Source organism: Gastrolobium bilobum, unplaced genomic scaffold, assembly GCF_033153095.1.
Source record: "Gastrolobium bilobum isolate Gb01-03AN ecotype WA unplaced genomic scaffold, APGP_CSIRO_Gbil_v1 utg26468, whole genome shotgun sequence".
NCBI lineage: Eukaryota > Viridiplantae > Streptophyta > Magnoliopsida > Fabales > Fabaceae > Gastrolobium > Gastrolobium bilobum.
In genome coordinates, this window is record NW_026898419.1 from 299,222 (window position 1) to 315,936 (window position 16,715).

Sequence of the window (16,715 nt, forward strand, 5' to 3'; positions counted from 1 at the left end):
GAGAACTCCCAACTTACTCTATCATATGCCTTCTCCAGGTCCACTTTCACTGCCATCCAACCTTTAGCACCTTTCCTAGTTCTCATGGAATGGAATATTTCTTGAGAAATAATTATGTTGTCTGAAGCATGCCTCCCTTGGACAAAACTGCATTGATTAGGCATTATAAGTTCCCTCATAAACTTCTTCAGTCTACCCACCAACACTTTAGTAACCACTTTAAAAATCACATTACAAAGTGAGATTGGTCTAAATTGGCTCAAGGTATCAGGACAGTCACACTTTGGGATTAAACAGATGAGAGTTTGGTTAACCTGTTCAACTAAACTCGGGTCCTGGAACACCTCCCTCACAAACTTGACTGCAGAATCACCCATCTTTCCCCATTGGGATTGAAAGAACACAGCATGCAGGCCATCTATTCCAGGGGCTTTATAAGGCTTCATACTGAAGAATATTTTCTTAACTTCCATAGCATCAGGCACTAACCCCAAGTTCTTCCAGGCTTGGTCATCAATGGTGGGAAATCCATTTTCAATGCAAAGGCTCGGTACTGAGCTAGTCTCCCCTGCATACAACTGTTTGTAAAACTTGACAGCCATATCTTTAAGGATTTCTGGATCTTCTACCCAATCACCCTCATCATTTTTCAAGGTTGTAACTTTGTTCCTTCTAAATTTAGCCACAGTGGCAGAGTGAAAAAACCTTGTATTTCTATCCCCAAAGGCCATCCATTTACATCTAGAGCGTTGGAACCATGTCAACTCCTCTTGGACAAAGATTCTATTCAGCTCCTACCAAAGAGATTTGTGTAACCTTTCCAATGCTTCACTGTGATACCTACACATCTCAGCCTCCAACCCCCTCAACCTACCTTGTATCTTCAGTTTCCTTCTATGCAATTCTTTGAAGACATTACAGTGCCAAAGAGAAGCTTCCCTCTGGAACTTATCCTTAGCATGAACCCAATCTGAGGTCTGATTCCAGCAAGCATCAACAACCTCTCCAAAGTTCTCATCAGTCAACCAGGCAACAAGGAACCTAAAGGGTTTAGGTCCCTTAAATATAGCAGTGCATGAATCATCTTTAAGCAACAAGGGTCTATGGTCAGACCTATTAAAGCTCAAATGATAAATGGACCTGTGGGGATAACTCAAAAGCCACGAGTCATTAACAACCAGCCTATCTATTCTTTCTTGCAGTTTGCCTCTCTTCCAGGAAAATTTCGGGCCAGAACAACCTATATCCAAAAGGTGACATCCACTAAGGCAATTAGAGAACTCCTGAACACTGCTCCAGCAAACATCACCACCTCCCTGCTTCTCATTACCTTCTAAAATACTATTAAAGTCTCCTAAAACAGCCCAATCATTATTTACAGTTTCTCCAATGTCTTTCAGGTTTTCCCACAAAATCCTTCTTTCCACACTTCTAGGACTACCATACACAAAGGTGAAGTACTACAATTTTTCAAATAAATACAATTTGAAAAATATCAAATTTTTATTACGAAACAAGACACATAATTAAATTAACATTGTTAATATTCAGACAAATGAAGTCGCAGGTGTGCCTATCCTCATTTATAATTAAACTAATCCTCTGCTTCCAGCATGGAGTGACACATTAGAAACAAAATGTGTCACTTGGAAAAGGAACATGTGTTCAATATCTAGATGAATCGTGTGAGAAAAGGGTCAATATTGTTTCACTTTCGACCCAAATGAAATTAAAATACCAAAATAACTTGTTTCATCTACGAAATGGATTCGAGACAATCTCAACTACTTTTGTTAAGAAAATCCATCATAAAAATCCAATCCTCTAATGAAAATTTAAACGTGAGTTAAATGTATACAAAATCAAATTAAAAAAAACAAAATAAAAACTATATAAGTGAAAAAAAACCATAAATCTAATATGACGCGATGTCCACTTGTATGTTTTCTCGCTCTCCGTAGTATTTTGGCTCTCACGTCCCAACACCCTCGAGAGTTGTTTTTCATTTTTCATCGTTCCTTAAAGCTTCAAAAGTCAAAAGAGAACATAAACATATCGTCACTGCTTTCGTAAACCAGTAATAAGTTTTTAGTGTATCACATATATTGAATTCAGCGGATCTGTTCATTTATTCTTGTGACACGTAAAAAAAATCACATCATTTAAATGAAAATAGATAGTATGATATGCTTTACACACGTATCACGAGATAACTGAACAAATATACTGAATCTTCGATCATACACTAAAAATTTATTGGTAAACGAGATCACCATATAACGCGGAATTCTTTCTTTACAATATTTACTACGTTAGTTAGTAGTTAGTACGTTGTACGGGAAAGAGACCAATTTGTCACGATCATTCCAATTCACGAGTCACGTGGCAACCGCTCTCGTGTCTCAGTAAGAAAGCAATGCATTCTCATCTTTGGTTGGACATGAACTTTTGAGTGATAAATGCTGAATTAATTTAAAGTTGTGCTGTAGCTTTGCCTTATTAAGAACAACATTCAACGACACAAAATTATTTTCTCACGCTCTCCATCTCAAACTTGTATCTTATGAATCAAAATGAATGTGAAAAGAAGATATTTTAGATGTTCAAAGGAGGGGTGTTTCTAACTTTATATATACACCAATGTAAATCTGACTTCCTTGATTTCATACATATATATATATATATATATATATATAACGGCTCTATTTTATTAATTATGTCAATTGTTAAATTCAAGTGAGATTTGTTAAATAAGATCGAAGGTTAATCTTTCTGTAAATAATCAATTTAACTCGAAAGTTTAAGTTGGTGGCTGAGATTATATTAATGATTTTATATATCTCTAACACATCTCCTCACACGAGAGCCTAATGAGTTTGAAGGATGGATGATGTATCAGGTTCAACTTACCTGTGATGAGAAATTTCACAAGAAAAAGTGAAGGGTGGTAAACAAACGAGGGGCCTTCGGCTCGGCTCGTGAATGCCTGAACTTACATGTCTGAAATTGGTTATTGAAACCTGTGAAACACGGACACGCTTTTTTTGGGGAAAAAATGTGTGTCTGACACGTGTCGGACACGTTCGGACACTCGTTCGACACACGTTCGACTTTTTAGGACACGTTGACTAGTGGGACACGCAAATTTGACTGTATCCGACACGCGGTTAAACGGATGTGGACACGTTTTGCATTTAAAAAAAATTACAAATAAAAAAGAGCAGAAGTAGAGGAGAAGAGACTCAAGTTGGATTCAAGTGTGAAGACGATGGACTCAGGGCTGCTTAACCCCAGCCTCCACGAGCTTGGTTCCTGAAACCCTAACTCCGCCATTGTCGACAAACTACCTTATCTTCTCCTCACACTCACAGTAAGCAGTACATGATATTCGGTTTTTTCATTAACAAACAAGAAAACCCTAACTCCGCCATTGTCGACAATTTGGCGGTTGTTAGAAGAAAACAATGCCGAAGGAACCATTTCCATTCAGGGAGAATGGTAAAAAGAATCGTGGACTGTAGAAAAAGGCAAAAGACTTTTTTGGGTTTTAACTTGTACTGTAGCTTGTAACTTGTACTGGTTGAAATCATCGAATATAATATTATTGAACTTGACTGTGAGAGAGAGAAATAAAAGAAACAGGATGCCTCCGAGTACCATTAGACTTAGACATTTAGGCCATGACTTTCTCAATTTATGTGATTTTCCTCCTTTCTTTCATTATTTGGAGTAAAGAAAAAAAAATAAGAGAAGACTCGAAAATGTCTAAATTTGAAACATCATTAATGGATACCCTTAAATTCCACATTTCTTTCATTAATTGTGAACTAAGTTGAGTGTATGTCTTCAAATTATATTAAATATTAAAAAATTTATTTAATATCAAAATGTGTCCCAACGTGTCCAAATATAACATTTTTTAGAAGTAACGTGTCGGCGTATCGTGTCCCGTGTCCGTGTCCGTGTCCGTGCATCATAGATTGGAACCAGGCTTGGACTTGTATAAAAGCTCGTTTAATAAAAAGGCATCAAGCTCCAATTCAAAAGCTCAGTCTTGGAGCCTCTCAGGCTGACCTAATATATTAATTTTTGTTTTATATTTTTTATACTACTTGTAATAGCCCCCTTTCTCCTCAATCCATTTTGCCTCATTTTATTGGTTAAACAGACATTTTGAATGATTTTGTTCTATATTATGTTGTTTGGATATACATTGAATTTTTGAATATTTATGAAATTACTTTGTATATCCTGTTTGGATAAATTTTTGTTATCTTATTTTTTTTTAAACAGGCTAAATCAGGTTTTTTTTGTAAATAAGACAGGCCACAGGCCGATAATTATATTCATAACAGGTAACAGGCTAGATCAGGCTGACACATTTAAACACAGGCTTAGCCTTTTAAGACCAAAGCTTGGCTCGGCTCGGCTCGTTAACACCCCTAGTGACACTGATAAGAGTAAATTCTGAAACTCTGATACCATATAAAGAATCAATTCAACCCAATAGTTTGGTATAAATTATTATTTTAATTAATTAATTCTATCTTTTGTTAATAAAGTTCAAAATGAAGATATTATTAAACAACTAATCTTATATCCCACGTAACAAAATGAACCATACAAGTTGTTGGGACGTCGGTTCCTCAAATCAACACGGAAGCGATTTCACATGTCACTTTGAGCTTCGAACTAGGTACTCGAGGTCGGCCCAAAGTCACTAGGTCGACCAACACGAGAAAAACGAAAAATGCATAAATGAAAGAGACAAATAGCTAGACATTGTCAAGTTTTAATGTGGAAAACATTATCTAATGCAAAAAAGTAAAAAAAAAAAATAACGGACGCTAATCTAGAAAATCTTTCACTACGAAAAAGAAAGATTACAAGGATTCAAACTTCTTTAGTTACACTAGAGGTAACTTCACTAAGGATGGTGGTATTCTCAAACTTCTACAAAGAGGTCACTTTTCAATATCCTCTCTAGAGGTACTCTCGAAATGCTCTCAAGTTAAAACAACATTGTCATATTACAAATGATTTCATGTATATATAGAGGTGAATGTTATCCTCCACCTTCTTCCAGAATCTTCTACAGTAATTAGTTGGTAACATTTATTTGAGGTGGTTTGACAGTTATTGAGCCATGCATCCATTTTGATAAAGTACATGCCATGGTCATAAAAGAATGAACGTTGATTTGTTAAATAAAATAAGTGATAGATTCTATTCTATTAATTTTTTTTCTGCTTACTTTTGTCTATCACAATTTTCAATACCGTTAGATCAAAATCTAAAGATAAGAGAAAAAGATAAATATTAATTAAAATTCTGATCTAATAATTTTTTAGAGTGGTTGATAAAGATAAACAAAAAATAAATAAAATAACCTATCTCATAAAACAAAGAAGAAGAAAAAAACAAAAGGTGTACGTTGGTTGTCTATTTCTCATGGCATGGGCCACGGCAAACAAAGACATGTATTGGGGGTGAAAGGGTCAATGTCCTTGTGAATGATGGACCCAAACGAAAATGTAAGATGGTTAAATACATCTTAATTACTAAATGGACCCCTTAACTATTGGTTGGGCAGCGTAACCTCAAGGGCACTCATGAGTCATGACTCATGAGTCTCGAAGACGAGTACCCTTCTCTCCTTTGTTTGATATTTCTCTTTGATAACGAAGATTTGGCCAGATACAATGTGTCTATTTGCATTTATGACATTAAAATTTAGAAGTTTGTAAGTTTCAAGATTGATAAGGATGGTCTTTTGAATTACTATTTTTGTCTATTAGAAATTATACAAAATGGCGACCTTCTATTTGATCATCTATTCTAATTTCTGTCTTTTTCGAACGTATAATCTATACTGATAAGTACCTTACAGAGCATTCATAAAATTATAGGCTTTTTATATTTGTTCTTATCTTCGAAATTGGATAAGAACTTGTATCAATGGTAAACCGGATTCTAAATTGTAGTTAAGTCGTTTCTGTATAAGTTACCTGACAATGAGTTTAACATGCTCGAGCTTAATTTTAACAAACCTTACAAATTGTACCCAATTCGGGAATATTATCTCTCTCTAACCTACATGCCTAAACATAAACATAAACATAAACATAAACATAATTATTTAATACGAGATCAACGGTGCAGATGATTGGTCCACGTATGCATTGAGGAAATTTCTTGCTTTGGTGGCAATTGTTTAATAGCTATTCATACTTGAAAATTTGCAACCGTTGCCACCTTATCAATAGACTTATATCCCTTTTAGGCTTCAGCAATATCTCTGTGCCGACGTCCTTCTATTGTTTTCCACGCTGTATATTAATATTATTTTAGTTTACTTGTCTTGTTTTCAATCCATCGAGAAGTTGCATTTTGAGTAAAGCACAATCAATTGTGAAAGCAGCGTTTGCTTCTTATGCTATTTTTAATTCTTTTTTGAATATCTATCTCAGCCACAAGCTTTAAAAAGTAACATTAACCAAAGCTAATACCAAGAAGTATAAACAAACACTCACTTTTTTTATATAATTACAAATGAATACATGTAGTATACAAGTGACTCAGCTTTCCCCCCTCAGAAATAAACAAACCTCATAGGATGCAATAATGCAAAAAGATGAAAAAAGAGAAAAGAAAGAGGCTACTTACCCGATCTTCACTCTTACCGAAACAAAAACACAAAAAAACAAAAATGTAAGAAATGACAAAACTAGTGGCCCTAATTCTGTCTGTCTAATAAACTAATGCTATGTGCCTGGCACTGGAATCTTTCTTTGGATCTCTCCAGCTTTGCAAGCCAGGACTTTGCTCTCAAAATACAAAGTGACAGGGTGGCTTCACCTCACTAGCCTACACACTGACATATACACACTGACATATACTCATCATCCTCCTTTTCCACAAAGGTAATGATGGACACAACCCACAAAAATTTGGGCTTACTTGGACAAAAGAAACAAGAAAAAAGAAAAAGGCAGACTTCAGTTTTGTTGTCCACCATTGTATCAAACAGACCATACCAGGATTCTCCCCTCTCCATTAGGGAACTCCCATTGGCTTTTTGTTAAATTCTTCAAGTGATGATGCATTGGTGTGTCCTGTATCTATGTAGACCACAGCAGTGGTGCTCATGTATGCTTGATTTGCAGCTAGTGGATCAACTCCAATATAACAAATCTGCATTTAGCAAGATCTTAATAAATGTATAAGTGACATCCTAATTGAAAAATAAGAGAAAATCATTTTTAATGCAACAAGATCAGCATTTTACCTATTTTCTCTTTGGTACATTTGAGCATATAGACTTCTTATACTGCAAGATCTCCCATGTTCCTGACTCTGAATTCCACATTCCTCAGATCACGAAGATGTTGTAATATTTCTTGGAGAAGATCTAACCCTTTGTCTCCTTTTCTCAACGAGCTGATACAGTGCTTTAGGAACTCTCTATCTGCTTCCAGCACCTGTAGTCTCTCATACACATGATCCAGCTCCTCTTCTAAAGCAAGCTTTTTCTTATCCAAATTAACCTTTTCAGCTGAACTATTTTGCAAGGGGGAAAATTCTAACTCATTTTCATCTCCACTCAACTCTACGTATTCTGCTTCTGTACTGATTGCATCAAAAAGTGGAAGAAGCCTCTTGGGTTTTGTACCTGTGATTTTCCCCCCTTGGTGATGAATACCATTTATTTCCTTTGCATGACCATTAGCAAATCCATTTGCATGATAATCATTATGATCATGATATCCATTCCCGTTCTGTTCACAAAGATGTTCTATTGATTTAGTATCATCAAAGCAGTGTTCTTCTTCATAATTCAACATAACTAGCTTTTCTTCCAGTACCTTCAGTTGTTCTAGAATTGATAACCTCTCTTCCTCAAAGTTTGCCAATGATTCCTCCAAATATAAGACTGCATCAACGGGGGTGTTCTGGTTGCTGCATTCTTGATGGCCATAAAAACCATTTTCTTCCTTTGCTTCGTGATTCAAATCAATGGACAATCCATCACTATCTTCAGCATTGCTACAAGAGGGAGATGAAGTTCTGCTTCTCATGCTACCATCTCTTCTTGACATCATCATCTTTTCTCTTACCTCATATTCATGAACCCTTTTTCTACATATTTCAAGCTCCTTTTCTAGCTCTAGCTTCTCTTTCTCCCTCTTCAGCATAAGCTCATTCAAAATCTGCAAAGCCTCCTGGTCATACTCAGATTGTTCATCCATCATTCTCTGATACTGCAAAGCTTCCATCTGCATTGCTGCTTTTTCTTCCTGAAGCCTATTTATCATTGCCATTGTATGATTGGCTGCTACAGCAGATGCACTTCTCTCTTCTTCTAGTTCTGCATATACAGTACTTAAAGCCTTCCTTTCAGATTTCAATGCTGATTTTAACTTCTCAATTGTGAGCTCACCGTATTCTATATCACTTATGACACTTCCATCCAATGACTCTTCTGTTCCTGATTCTTTCCTCTCAAGCAGAAGCAATTTCTTGTGTAGCTGATGCAGACTCTCCGCAGAAGTGGGTGTGTCAGGAACTTTTTCTTCCTCATTCTCATTAAGCTCCAAAGATGATGATGACAAATGGTTATTTGCGGTTGGCATTCTCACTTCAAGTGACATGGTTTTGAATTCAACAAATTCTTCACCATTGTCAAGTCCTAATTATATATTGCAAAGTTTAAATATTAAAAAAATGGTAAATTTTATTTTTCAGCTTATGTTATTAGAAAGTTTTAAGGATGGACTTGAAGAAAAAGGAAGATAAGAAGTTGAGGCTTACCTCTATCATCTTGGACATGAAATCTGACTGTGCTAGTAGATGGATCTTCTTGTATTCGTTGATTTGTATCCAAGAGGATATATTGGCTTTGATACTCATCCACTTGGTCGTGATCAGGAATTTCAGTCCCTATTGAGACTTCTGCTTCAAATTCCTCACCCTGCATTTGTGATGCATCTTCAGATGCTGCAAGAATAAAGAAAATATTAGATCATTGAATATAGAAAATCAAGAAAGACAACAGTATAAGAACTGAGTAGACTTATTGAGGAGGAAAACAATTAAAACCTAGAGAAACATCTGAACATAGTTCTCCATCTCTTCTTTCCATGTTTGCTTCAACATTGTCATCCCTAGGCAAGTCTTCAGCTGTCTGAGCAAATCTCACATGTTGATAATTCAGCTCCAATTTTTCTTCTTCTACTTGTAACCCTGAGGACTGTCCTCTGGTCCTTAATTGAATTGAGTCAACCCCATTGATCTTGAAGACATTTTTATTCTCCTGACATGAAAATTCTGTCACAATATCCCCAGAAATGTGCCAATTCTCAATAACCGGTTCAGCTTCTGCATCAGTACTCATATCAAAGTCAAGAATAAAATCTTCATTGTCGGTGAGCCCTTCACCCTCCACCTTATATCTATTTTGATTTCCATTTTCTGTGGCAGTGGAGTCAACCAATTCAACAGGAATCAATCTGCAATCATCACCATGAATGAAAAATTCCAGATGTTTGGGTGGAATTTCCTCAGTTATCTCTCCAATGAAATCAACTTGAGCAGTGGTCTGCTGACAAGGTTGATCATCATCATCCTTAGGCTTAGGAACATTCAAAGTTTCCTCTTCAAAGGTTTCTTTCCCTTTCTCTACACCCAAATCCAACTTGTAAATTTCTTCAGCCAGGGCTTCCTTGCCACCATCACATACAGAACAAGCACAACTCTCCTCTCCCTCATCTTCTCTTCTACCTAAACCCTGTTCAACCTCAAACACTATGTGACTTCCCCTGTTTTCTTCAGTGCTCTGTTCATCTTCATGATGATCAAGCACAAAATCCGATCTGCTATGATCTGAGTGATCACCTTCATCAATATCTGCATCAACCCCACCTTCTGTGATCAAATTCTGCTTCAGGCCATAATCCAAAACGTTCAGAGAAGGTTTAATCAGAATGCAAGGAGGGTAGAATCTGCTGTCTAGGTTGACACCACAGCAAGAACACTTCAAAGCCTCCTCCACTTTCTCAATTGCCTTATCATCAGAATCCTGAATCATGCCTATTTGCTTCATCCATGGAAAGAAACCAAAACTCTGAGACAGTTTAACATAATCTGGTTGGGATGAGGATGAGCAATCCTCACACATGTCTTTTGATTCAGCCAGTTTGTGATGATTGGAGCAGAAACCAAGTCTAGAAATCTCAAAGGCATGAGTTTCACACACAAGATCTATGCAAGAATTTTTGTTCTTTCCAGGCTCTAGGATATGATCAATTCTTGTACACCACATGCAGGGCCTTTTAAGGCCAAAGTAATCAGCAAACTTTATGATCAAATAAGAAAAAAGAGAATTTAGAAGGAGGAGAATGATCAGAATCCATTCAAGGATGGCATAGACTAGAACAAGGGTGATTTTGTTGGTATTTCGATGCAACATGGTTGCAAACTTGTTGGCAGCCATGGTTGATACTCTATTTTTTATATGTACAAAGAGAGGTTTATCTAAACAAGTATTAGACAAAAGAGACAGAGAAGAAGTTTCAAAGGGAAGAGAGTTTTCAGACAAGATGTCAAAACTGTATTTTGGGTGTGTACAAGAGAGGAGGGGGCAGAATAAAAGTTGAGAGCAAGTGGTTTTATTTGAATTGAATAGAATGATAACCAAAAAAGACTGAGCTGAGGCGGATAAATAAATGTTCTTGAGTCAAAGAAAATTAAAGAATGTTATTTTTTCCAAGCATCATTTATGAAGTGAAATGCTTTTCTTTGACAAAAATGAACATAACGCTTTAGCAGTTCCCTAGTTTCACTAGAATATTGTGAAATTGAGCAATCTTCTGATAGAAAATGTGAAATATACCTTCGGTAATCACTGCTTTTATTGGGAAGAATCAATTCAATCAAAAAGAATAAATTATTAGTTGAGGATTTTTTTAATAATTTATAGTATTGTCTAACAACGAGGATTAATGTTTTTGGATAAAAAAAATTTTAAGTTTGTAGAGAGTTTTTCCAAGGTCTAGAATTTTCTGCAGCCAAAAATCTCATTTTGATAATCTTGCCAGCTCCACTTCAAATTTTTTATCGAGGCAACAAATGGTATGGTCCACCAAACCTCACACATGAGTTGGTGGACCAGTTTCAAAGTAAGGGGTGGGACCTATTATGGCTGCAGATGCTTGAGTTCATTATGTGGGTAACTGGGTATGCCTCCTAAGAAACTTTGTGTTTTTATATCAATATTATGCGGCAGGATATATTTACAACTAAAAAAGTTTATCACTTTTACTATATCAATATTATACGGCATGATATATTTACAACTAAAAAAGTTTATCACTTTTACAATTAATTTAAATATCGTTGATATCTGTCAATCTAACAGTTATATTTTATTGAGAATTAATAATTAAGTAATAATGTGACCCAATAATTTCCAATAAATTATAGCCGTTAGATTGACGGAAATCAAAGATGATTAAGTTAGTTGTAAATTTTTTTGGTGATAAGTATATCTTTCCCCCGATATTATATAGGAAATGTGTTTCTTATGTTACGTGAGACAATTTATCTCATGCAACACACAAAAAAGTGGATGGGACCCATCTTTTTTCTTTCTCTCTTCTTCAAAGTGGATCCTACCCATTTTTTTATATGTTACATGAGATAAAATTATCTCATCCGACATGAGAAAAATCAAACCCTATTATATATACGTAAATAACCTCCTTCCAACCAAAGAATTATGTATGAAAATCTTACTGGTTTGCAAGATAGCTGCTTAAAACTACACTCATTTTACTTGGCGGACAAGCCTGTTGTGTGCCAAATTTATATCCGGGTGACACCTGGTAAGAGAAAGCTGATTATTACTTGAACAAATAGAAGACACATTAGAAGAAAAGCATTTTTCTTTTTTCTCAATCAAGATTATGAGTTAGCTAACTTAAACTCTGGTTCAGAATCATAATAAGCATTTATTTTAGTCTCTGCAAATATATATTCAATTATTTAACTTGTATTCCAATAACTTAGTGTTGGATGTCCAATATAATGATTCACTCGTTAGGTAATCCAATTTAAACCCATAAAGAAAAAGGTGGCCTTAAGAAGCCAAAACGCCTAAGAAATAACTAGTTGTTTGGCTCCAACAAGAATGAATTTAGCTTTTGGGTCATGGTTGCACCGCCACTCACCGACTCATTGCCATGGCTCCCCCATGTTTTCAAAAATAATGGGATGACAATTCAAGATTTGTTCCCATACGTTATCATATCCATACGTACTTTCCAAAATAATATCTAAATTTTCATATCTCTTTTTTATGAAAGGAATCTATAGCTAGCTTAGTAAATGTTGTGCTTTGGCCCTCCAAATTGCTTTTGCTTTAGTAAAGTCTGCACCATAAGTTTTTCAGTGTCTCTTTTGGCCCTACTGGTTATAATTGAGCAAATGCCTCCCCCACCCCCAATGCTAATATAATTAACCTAATTTAGGCTGCCATTATCAAATTTGTTTAGTACATATATGCCAGCTCAAAGGAAATATGATCACACTGTTCACAATAATATTTGAATCCATAAAGCATCAAAACTTCCAAAAGTACAAATTATAGATGCAAATTATGGTTCTGCCAGATTGTAAAATTGTAGACACAAATTGTAGATGCAAGTAGCTATTTGTTCCCTTATAATATGCTGGTGGAGAAAATTGAAGAGGAGTACGGCAACTCCCCCACTAATATATTGACATATACAATAAATGAATAAATTAATTCATTCACCAAAATTTATTCAATGCACCTATTGTAGCATACATTAAATTTATTTATACTTTCTCATAAAAAAGTTATTTGGGCTTATTGGTTACATTATAATAGTTGTGTACTTTTATAAATAATGAGAGAGGTGTTATAGAATATGAAAATAAAATGAAGGCTGGATGCAAAGATGGTACCGTTTGTGATGTATTGTTGATTAGGCAGAAGTGCAAGAAATAAACAAAACGAAAAAAAAAAAAGTTTTAATTCAAAGCTAGACTATCTTTCTTGGAAGGAACATCAAAGCTAAACTCACTTTTTAAAGTTAATTACTGGTGGCAGCCCTCAAATTCTCTTTTCAATCCCAATTTCCCCTTTTATTTTGATCAAAGGACAATCAATAATTCAAAATGTGAAACAAAAGAAGGGATTAAAAAAATAATGTCATTGGTTCTGTTGGGAGCCTGTCCAAAAGATTATCAACCATATATAATGTTAAAAGTAGAGTTAAAAAATTATTGTCCTTGTTCTTCAACTTTGCAATTCAAGAGGCTAATGAATCCCATATTTAGAACGCATGACATCGATTAAAAAAGAGAGTTAAAAACCCTGTGAACAAGAATAATTATACTAGAGATTATTGGTCCACACATTGTTAAAACAGTCTAATCTATCGGCTAAATACCTCCTAGTAAGTGCTTTATTGAAAATTTCAATTTTGGCGACTTATGCTAAAAATGAAGGCATGAATTGCATTTGTTGTCTAATTGCTCAGTAGAAGTGGACCCGTAGGCTTCATCTAAACGGCATGCGTGGGTACAAAGATATCACCCAACAAAATTTAAATTATAAAATATTATGATATCAACGTGGAAGTATATATTTTGCTTAATCCTGCACACTAGTCATACAAATGGACCCTATTTTCCATTTTCAATCATAACCATTAAAACCTTACTCTAAGATAATCCTAAAAAGAGCGTCCTTTTATTAGACTCACCTTTTGGGTTTTGATTTGAAAAAAAAAAGTATTTGGGTAGGTGTATCCTAAATTCTCACTTTTATATATATATATATATATATATATGGAAAAAGAAAAATAATGTTGTAGGAAAGTTGTTAGGTTATGTTATAGAAATAGGGATTGTGGGACTCACATAATTTTTCAACAAGTGTGGGCCCCACAATCCCTATCTCTATAATATAACCTAACAACTTTCCTACAACATTATACTTATATTCTATGAAGCACCGACACTTCAAAAATCCTAACGTGTCGTGTACGACACTTCTCGATACTCTCGGACACTCCGACACTCCCCGACACTACAACACGCATTATAGAAATTCAAAAAAAGTTTCAAAAATTGCGTTGCGTTGAGTTTTTAGCTCTAACTATTAGATTTGTTATATTACGATTACCATTTTATTGAGTTTAATATAAATATTTGGGATATCTTATGTTTCTTTACAAAATTTATGAATATTATAAGTTTAGATTCATTTTTTTGTTAAATTATTGAATATTAAATATAATATACACTACATAAATTAAAAATATTATTTAATATCAAAACGTGTCCTAACGTGTCGAAATCTAACATTTTTTAAAATTAAAGTGTCGGAGTATCTTGTCGTATCACGTGTCGGTATCGGTGCTATATATATATATATATATATATATATATATATATATATATGGCGCCAAAAAATTATGTGATTTGATATAGGGCCTCGTGGTTGCCCCACCGGATTAAGAGCTTGTTTGGTTTCTTTTTTTAAAAAGTAATTTTTATCTCTTCCTTATTTTAAAAGTGTTTTTTTATAAAAGTTAAAGCTATTTATATTTTTATAAAAATATTTAGTTTTTGAAAAAAATATTTGGCTTTTGACTTCTGCTTTTTTTAGAAGTTAAAATTTTTAGCTTATGAGAAAAATAGGTTTTTGACTTTTTGTGTGACTTCTGCTTTTTTTAAAAGCAGACATCCAAACGAACTAAAAATGAGGAGTGCTTTTTTTCAAGAAAAAAAGTAGTTTTTAGAGAAAAAAAACTCATCCAAAGGAGCCCTTAAATATGTTTTGATTGAATTAAGCACTTTCAATAAACCATGTTTTTTTAAAAAAAACAAATTCTGTTAAGATTTCTGTACCCCAGCGCCCCCTTCTTCTTTTTGTGGTTTAATCTGCAGGTTTTCCTTTCTTGTTTATACCAATTGGTCTTCCTTAAATTCACTAAAAGGAAGCCCTTCACTGATTTCAATTCAAAAATGTTAATTTTATTCATTTTAATTGGTGTTATGTTAGGATTAAATAATCTTATCTTCTTATTTGGAAATTCATATCTTCCTATTTCAACCTTGACTCTATTGTTGTCTTCCCAACTTGTTTTCAATATTGTTATGTTTGTCATATTTGTGAAGCAAAAAATTACCTTCTTACCTTGAGCTCTATCCTTTTAGCATTAGATTCTAGTAATGAGAAACCAAATGAGCTCAAAAAAAGAGTACTTCATTGGATTCTTTTGTACAATTGGTGCAGGTTTGTTATTTGCCTTTTATTTGCTAGTGATGGAGAAAATTTATAAGCTGGTCTATTATTATGAAATGGTGATGGAAATGCTACTTATATAAATGGAGATTGTAGCAATAAGATCGGCCACAATTGGAACGATGTGGATGGTAGAAGAAAATGACTGTTGCAATTGAGGCTTATCCAAACATCATACTTGTAACTAACTAAAGGTAATGCCCTGTTGTTGTACCTTAAATTTAAAATCCTAATGGTTAGTGTGACTTGCAGAGACTAAATGCAACAGTGACTATTTTGTCACGACTGTCAAAAAAATTTATCAGAATGTTACACCAACAGTAAATTTTGTCAAAATGCCACGCGGCATATTTCGCTACACTGTGTAGCGAAATATGCCATGTCAGGCTGCACAGTCAGCAAAAATGACACGTGTCAAGCAGGCAGAATTCAAGCATAATTCGCTACACAGTGTAGCGAATTTCTACCTGCTTGACACGTGTCATTTTTGCTGACTGTGCAGCCTAACATGTCATATTTCGCTACACAGTGTAGCGAATTATATGCAAACATATTTCGCTACACAGTGTAGCGAAATATGCCGCGTGGCATTTTGACAAAATTTACTGTTAACGTGGCAGTCTAATAATTTTTTTTACCCGGTGTGGCAAAATAGTCACTCTCCCAGACTAAATAGCCGACAGTGATTAGACTATTGTTGTATATTTCTTTTCTTCTTTATAACTAGTTCTATGATAAAGTATCATATCCAATGGCTATTATAGATTAGATAAGCATAGCTGAATGGTTAGAATGTCCAAATCTTTGGTTCGCATTTTAGAATGAGTAAAATTTATAATTGAATATTCTCACATTCTTATTACTAATTAACCATTTTGAACATTTTAAATAGAAACGATGATAAGAATAATCTTCATGCTATACCACCTTAATCTTTTAAATCATAATGAAATATTCACGTCCCGTAGTAATTTTATGCTTTGGTTAAGGAAAGATGGCCTGCAGTTATCTATGTGGATCCACAATATCAGAATCACAACCAATAACCAGTGGAAACTTGATTATATTTCCTATTTCTTTATTCTTTTTTTTTATTCTTTTTATTTTCGATTTTAGGCATCTGAATACATCATAGATTTGAATGATACCGACATCATGTCTATACAACATCTCAAAGGAGTGAAAGGACATCTGCTGATCGATGGAGATTTCCCTGCGAAATTATGAAGGTGATGCCCGGACATCATTTATTTAGTGGGACAAGCTAATCAAAATTGGAGAGAGAAAATATGATATGTGTACAGAGGGGAAATAAAAAAAATTTAATCATGTGTCATTTTTTTAATGGAAGGGGTATGTGCTCTAGAGTACTGAAAAT

At 34.5% G+C, this 16,715-nt stretch overlaps 2 protein-coding genes across 3 annotated transcripts; both read right to left on the bottom strand.

Annotated features, from left to right (window-relative positions):
- Positions 1-794: 794 nt before the first annotated feature.
- LOC133316136 (uncharacterized) lies at positions 795-3,480 on the bottom strand. The gene is made up of 2 exons (XM_061517850.1): positions 3,370-3,480; positions 795-1,460 (listed from the first exon to the last, which is right to left on the bottom strand). Exons 1-2 carry the CDS (start codon positions 3,478-3,480, stop codon positions 795-797), a joined length of 777 nt encoding a protein of 258 aa, XP_061373834.1.
- A 3,059-nt stretch (positions 3,481-6,539) lies between these two features.
- On the bottom strand, positions 6,540-10,645 carry LOC133316112 (myosin-binding protein 2). Of its 2 annotated transcripts, none has more exons than XM_061517822.1 (4): positions 9,100-10,645; positions 8,812-8,997; positions 7,289-8,689; positions 6,540-7,194 (listed from the first exon to the last, which is right to left on the bottom strand). In XM_061517822.1, the coding sequence occupies exons 1-3, from the start codon at positions 10,490-10,492 to the stop codon at positions 7,326-7,328; spliced, it is 2,943 nt and encodes a 980-aa protein (XP_061373806.1). In that variant the 5' UTR covers positions 10,493-10,645; the 3' UTR covers positions 6,540-7,194; positions 7,289-7,325. The 2 variants fall into 2 exon arrangements, with proteins under 2 accessions (XP_061373806.1, XP_061373807.1); XM_061517823.1 differs by having other exon boundaries at positions 6,540-7,210.
- Positions 10,646-16,715: the final 6,070 nt, after the last annotated feature.

What these genes read in the sequence shown, in the direction of transcription:
- LOC133316136 (XM_061517850.1), bottom strand. Translation starts at nt 3,480, where the DNA reads ATGGTTCCTTCGGCATTGTTTTCTTCTAACAACCGCCAAATTGTCGAC. An exon ending in AATATCATGTACTGCTTACT is followed by an intron (nt 1,461 to 3,369) that starts GTGAGTGTGAGG and finishes GAAAAATTGTAG; the next exon opens with TACTTCACCTTTGTGTATGG.
- LOC133316112 (XM_061517822.1), bottom strand. Translation starts at nt 10,492, where the DNA reads ATGGCTGCCAACAAGTTTGCAACCATGTTGCATCGAAATACCAACAAA. An exon ending in ATGTTCAGATGTTTCTCTAG is followed by an intron (nt 8,998 to 9,099) that starts GTTTTAATTGTT and finishes TTATTCTTGCAG; the next exon opens with CATCTGAAGATGCATCACAA. An exon ending in TCATGTCCAAGATGATAGAG is followed by an intron (nt 8,690 to 8,811) that starts GTAAGCCTCAAC and finishes ATATATAATTAG; the next exon opens with GACTTGACAATGGTGAAGAA.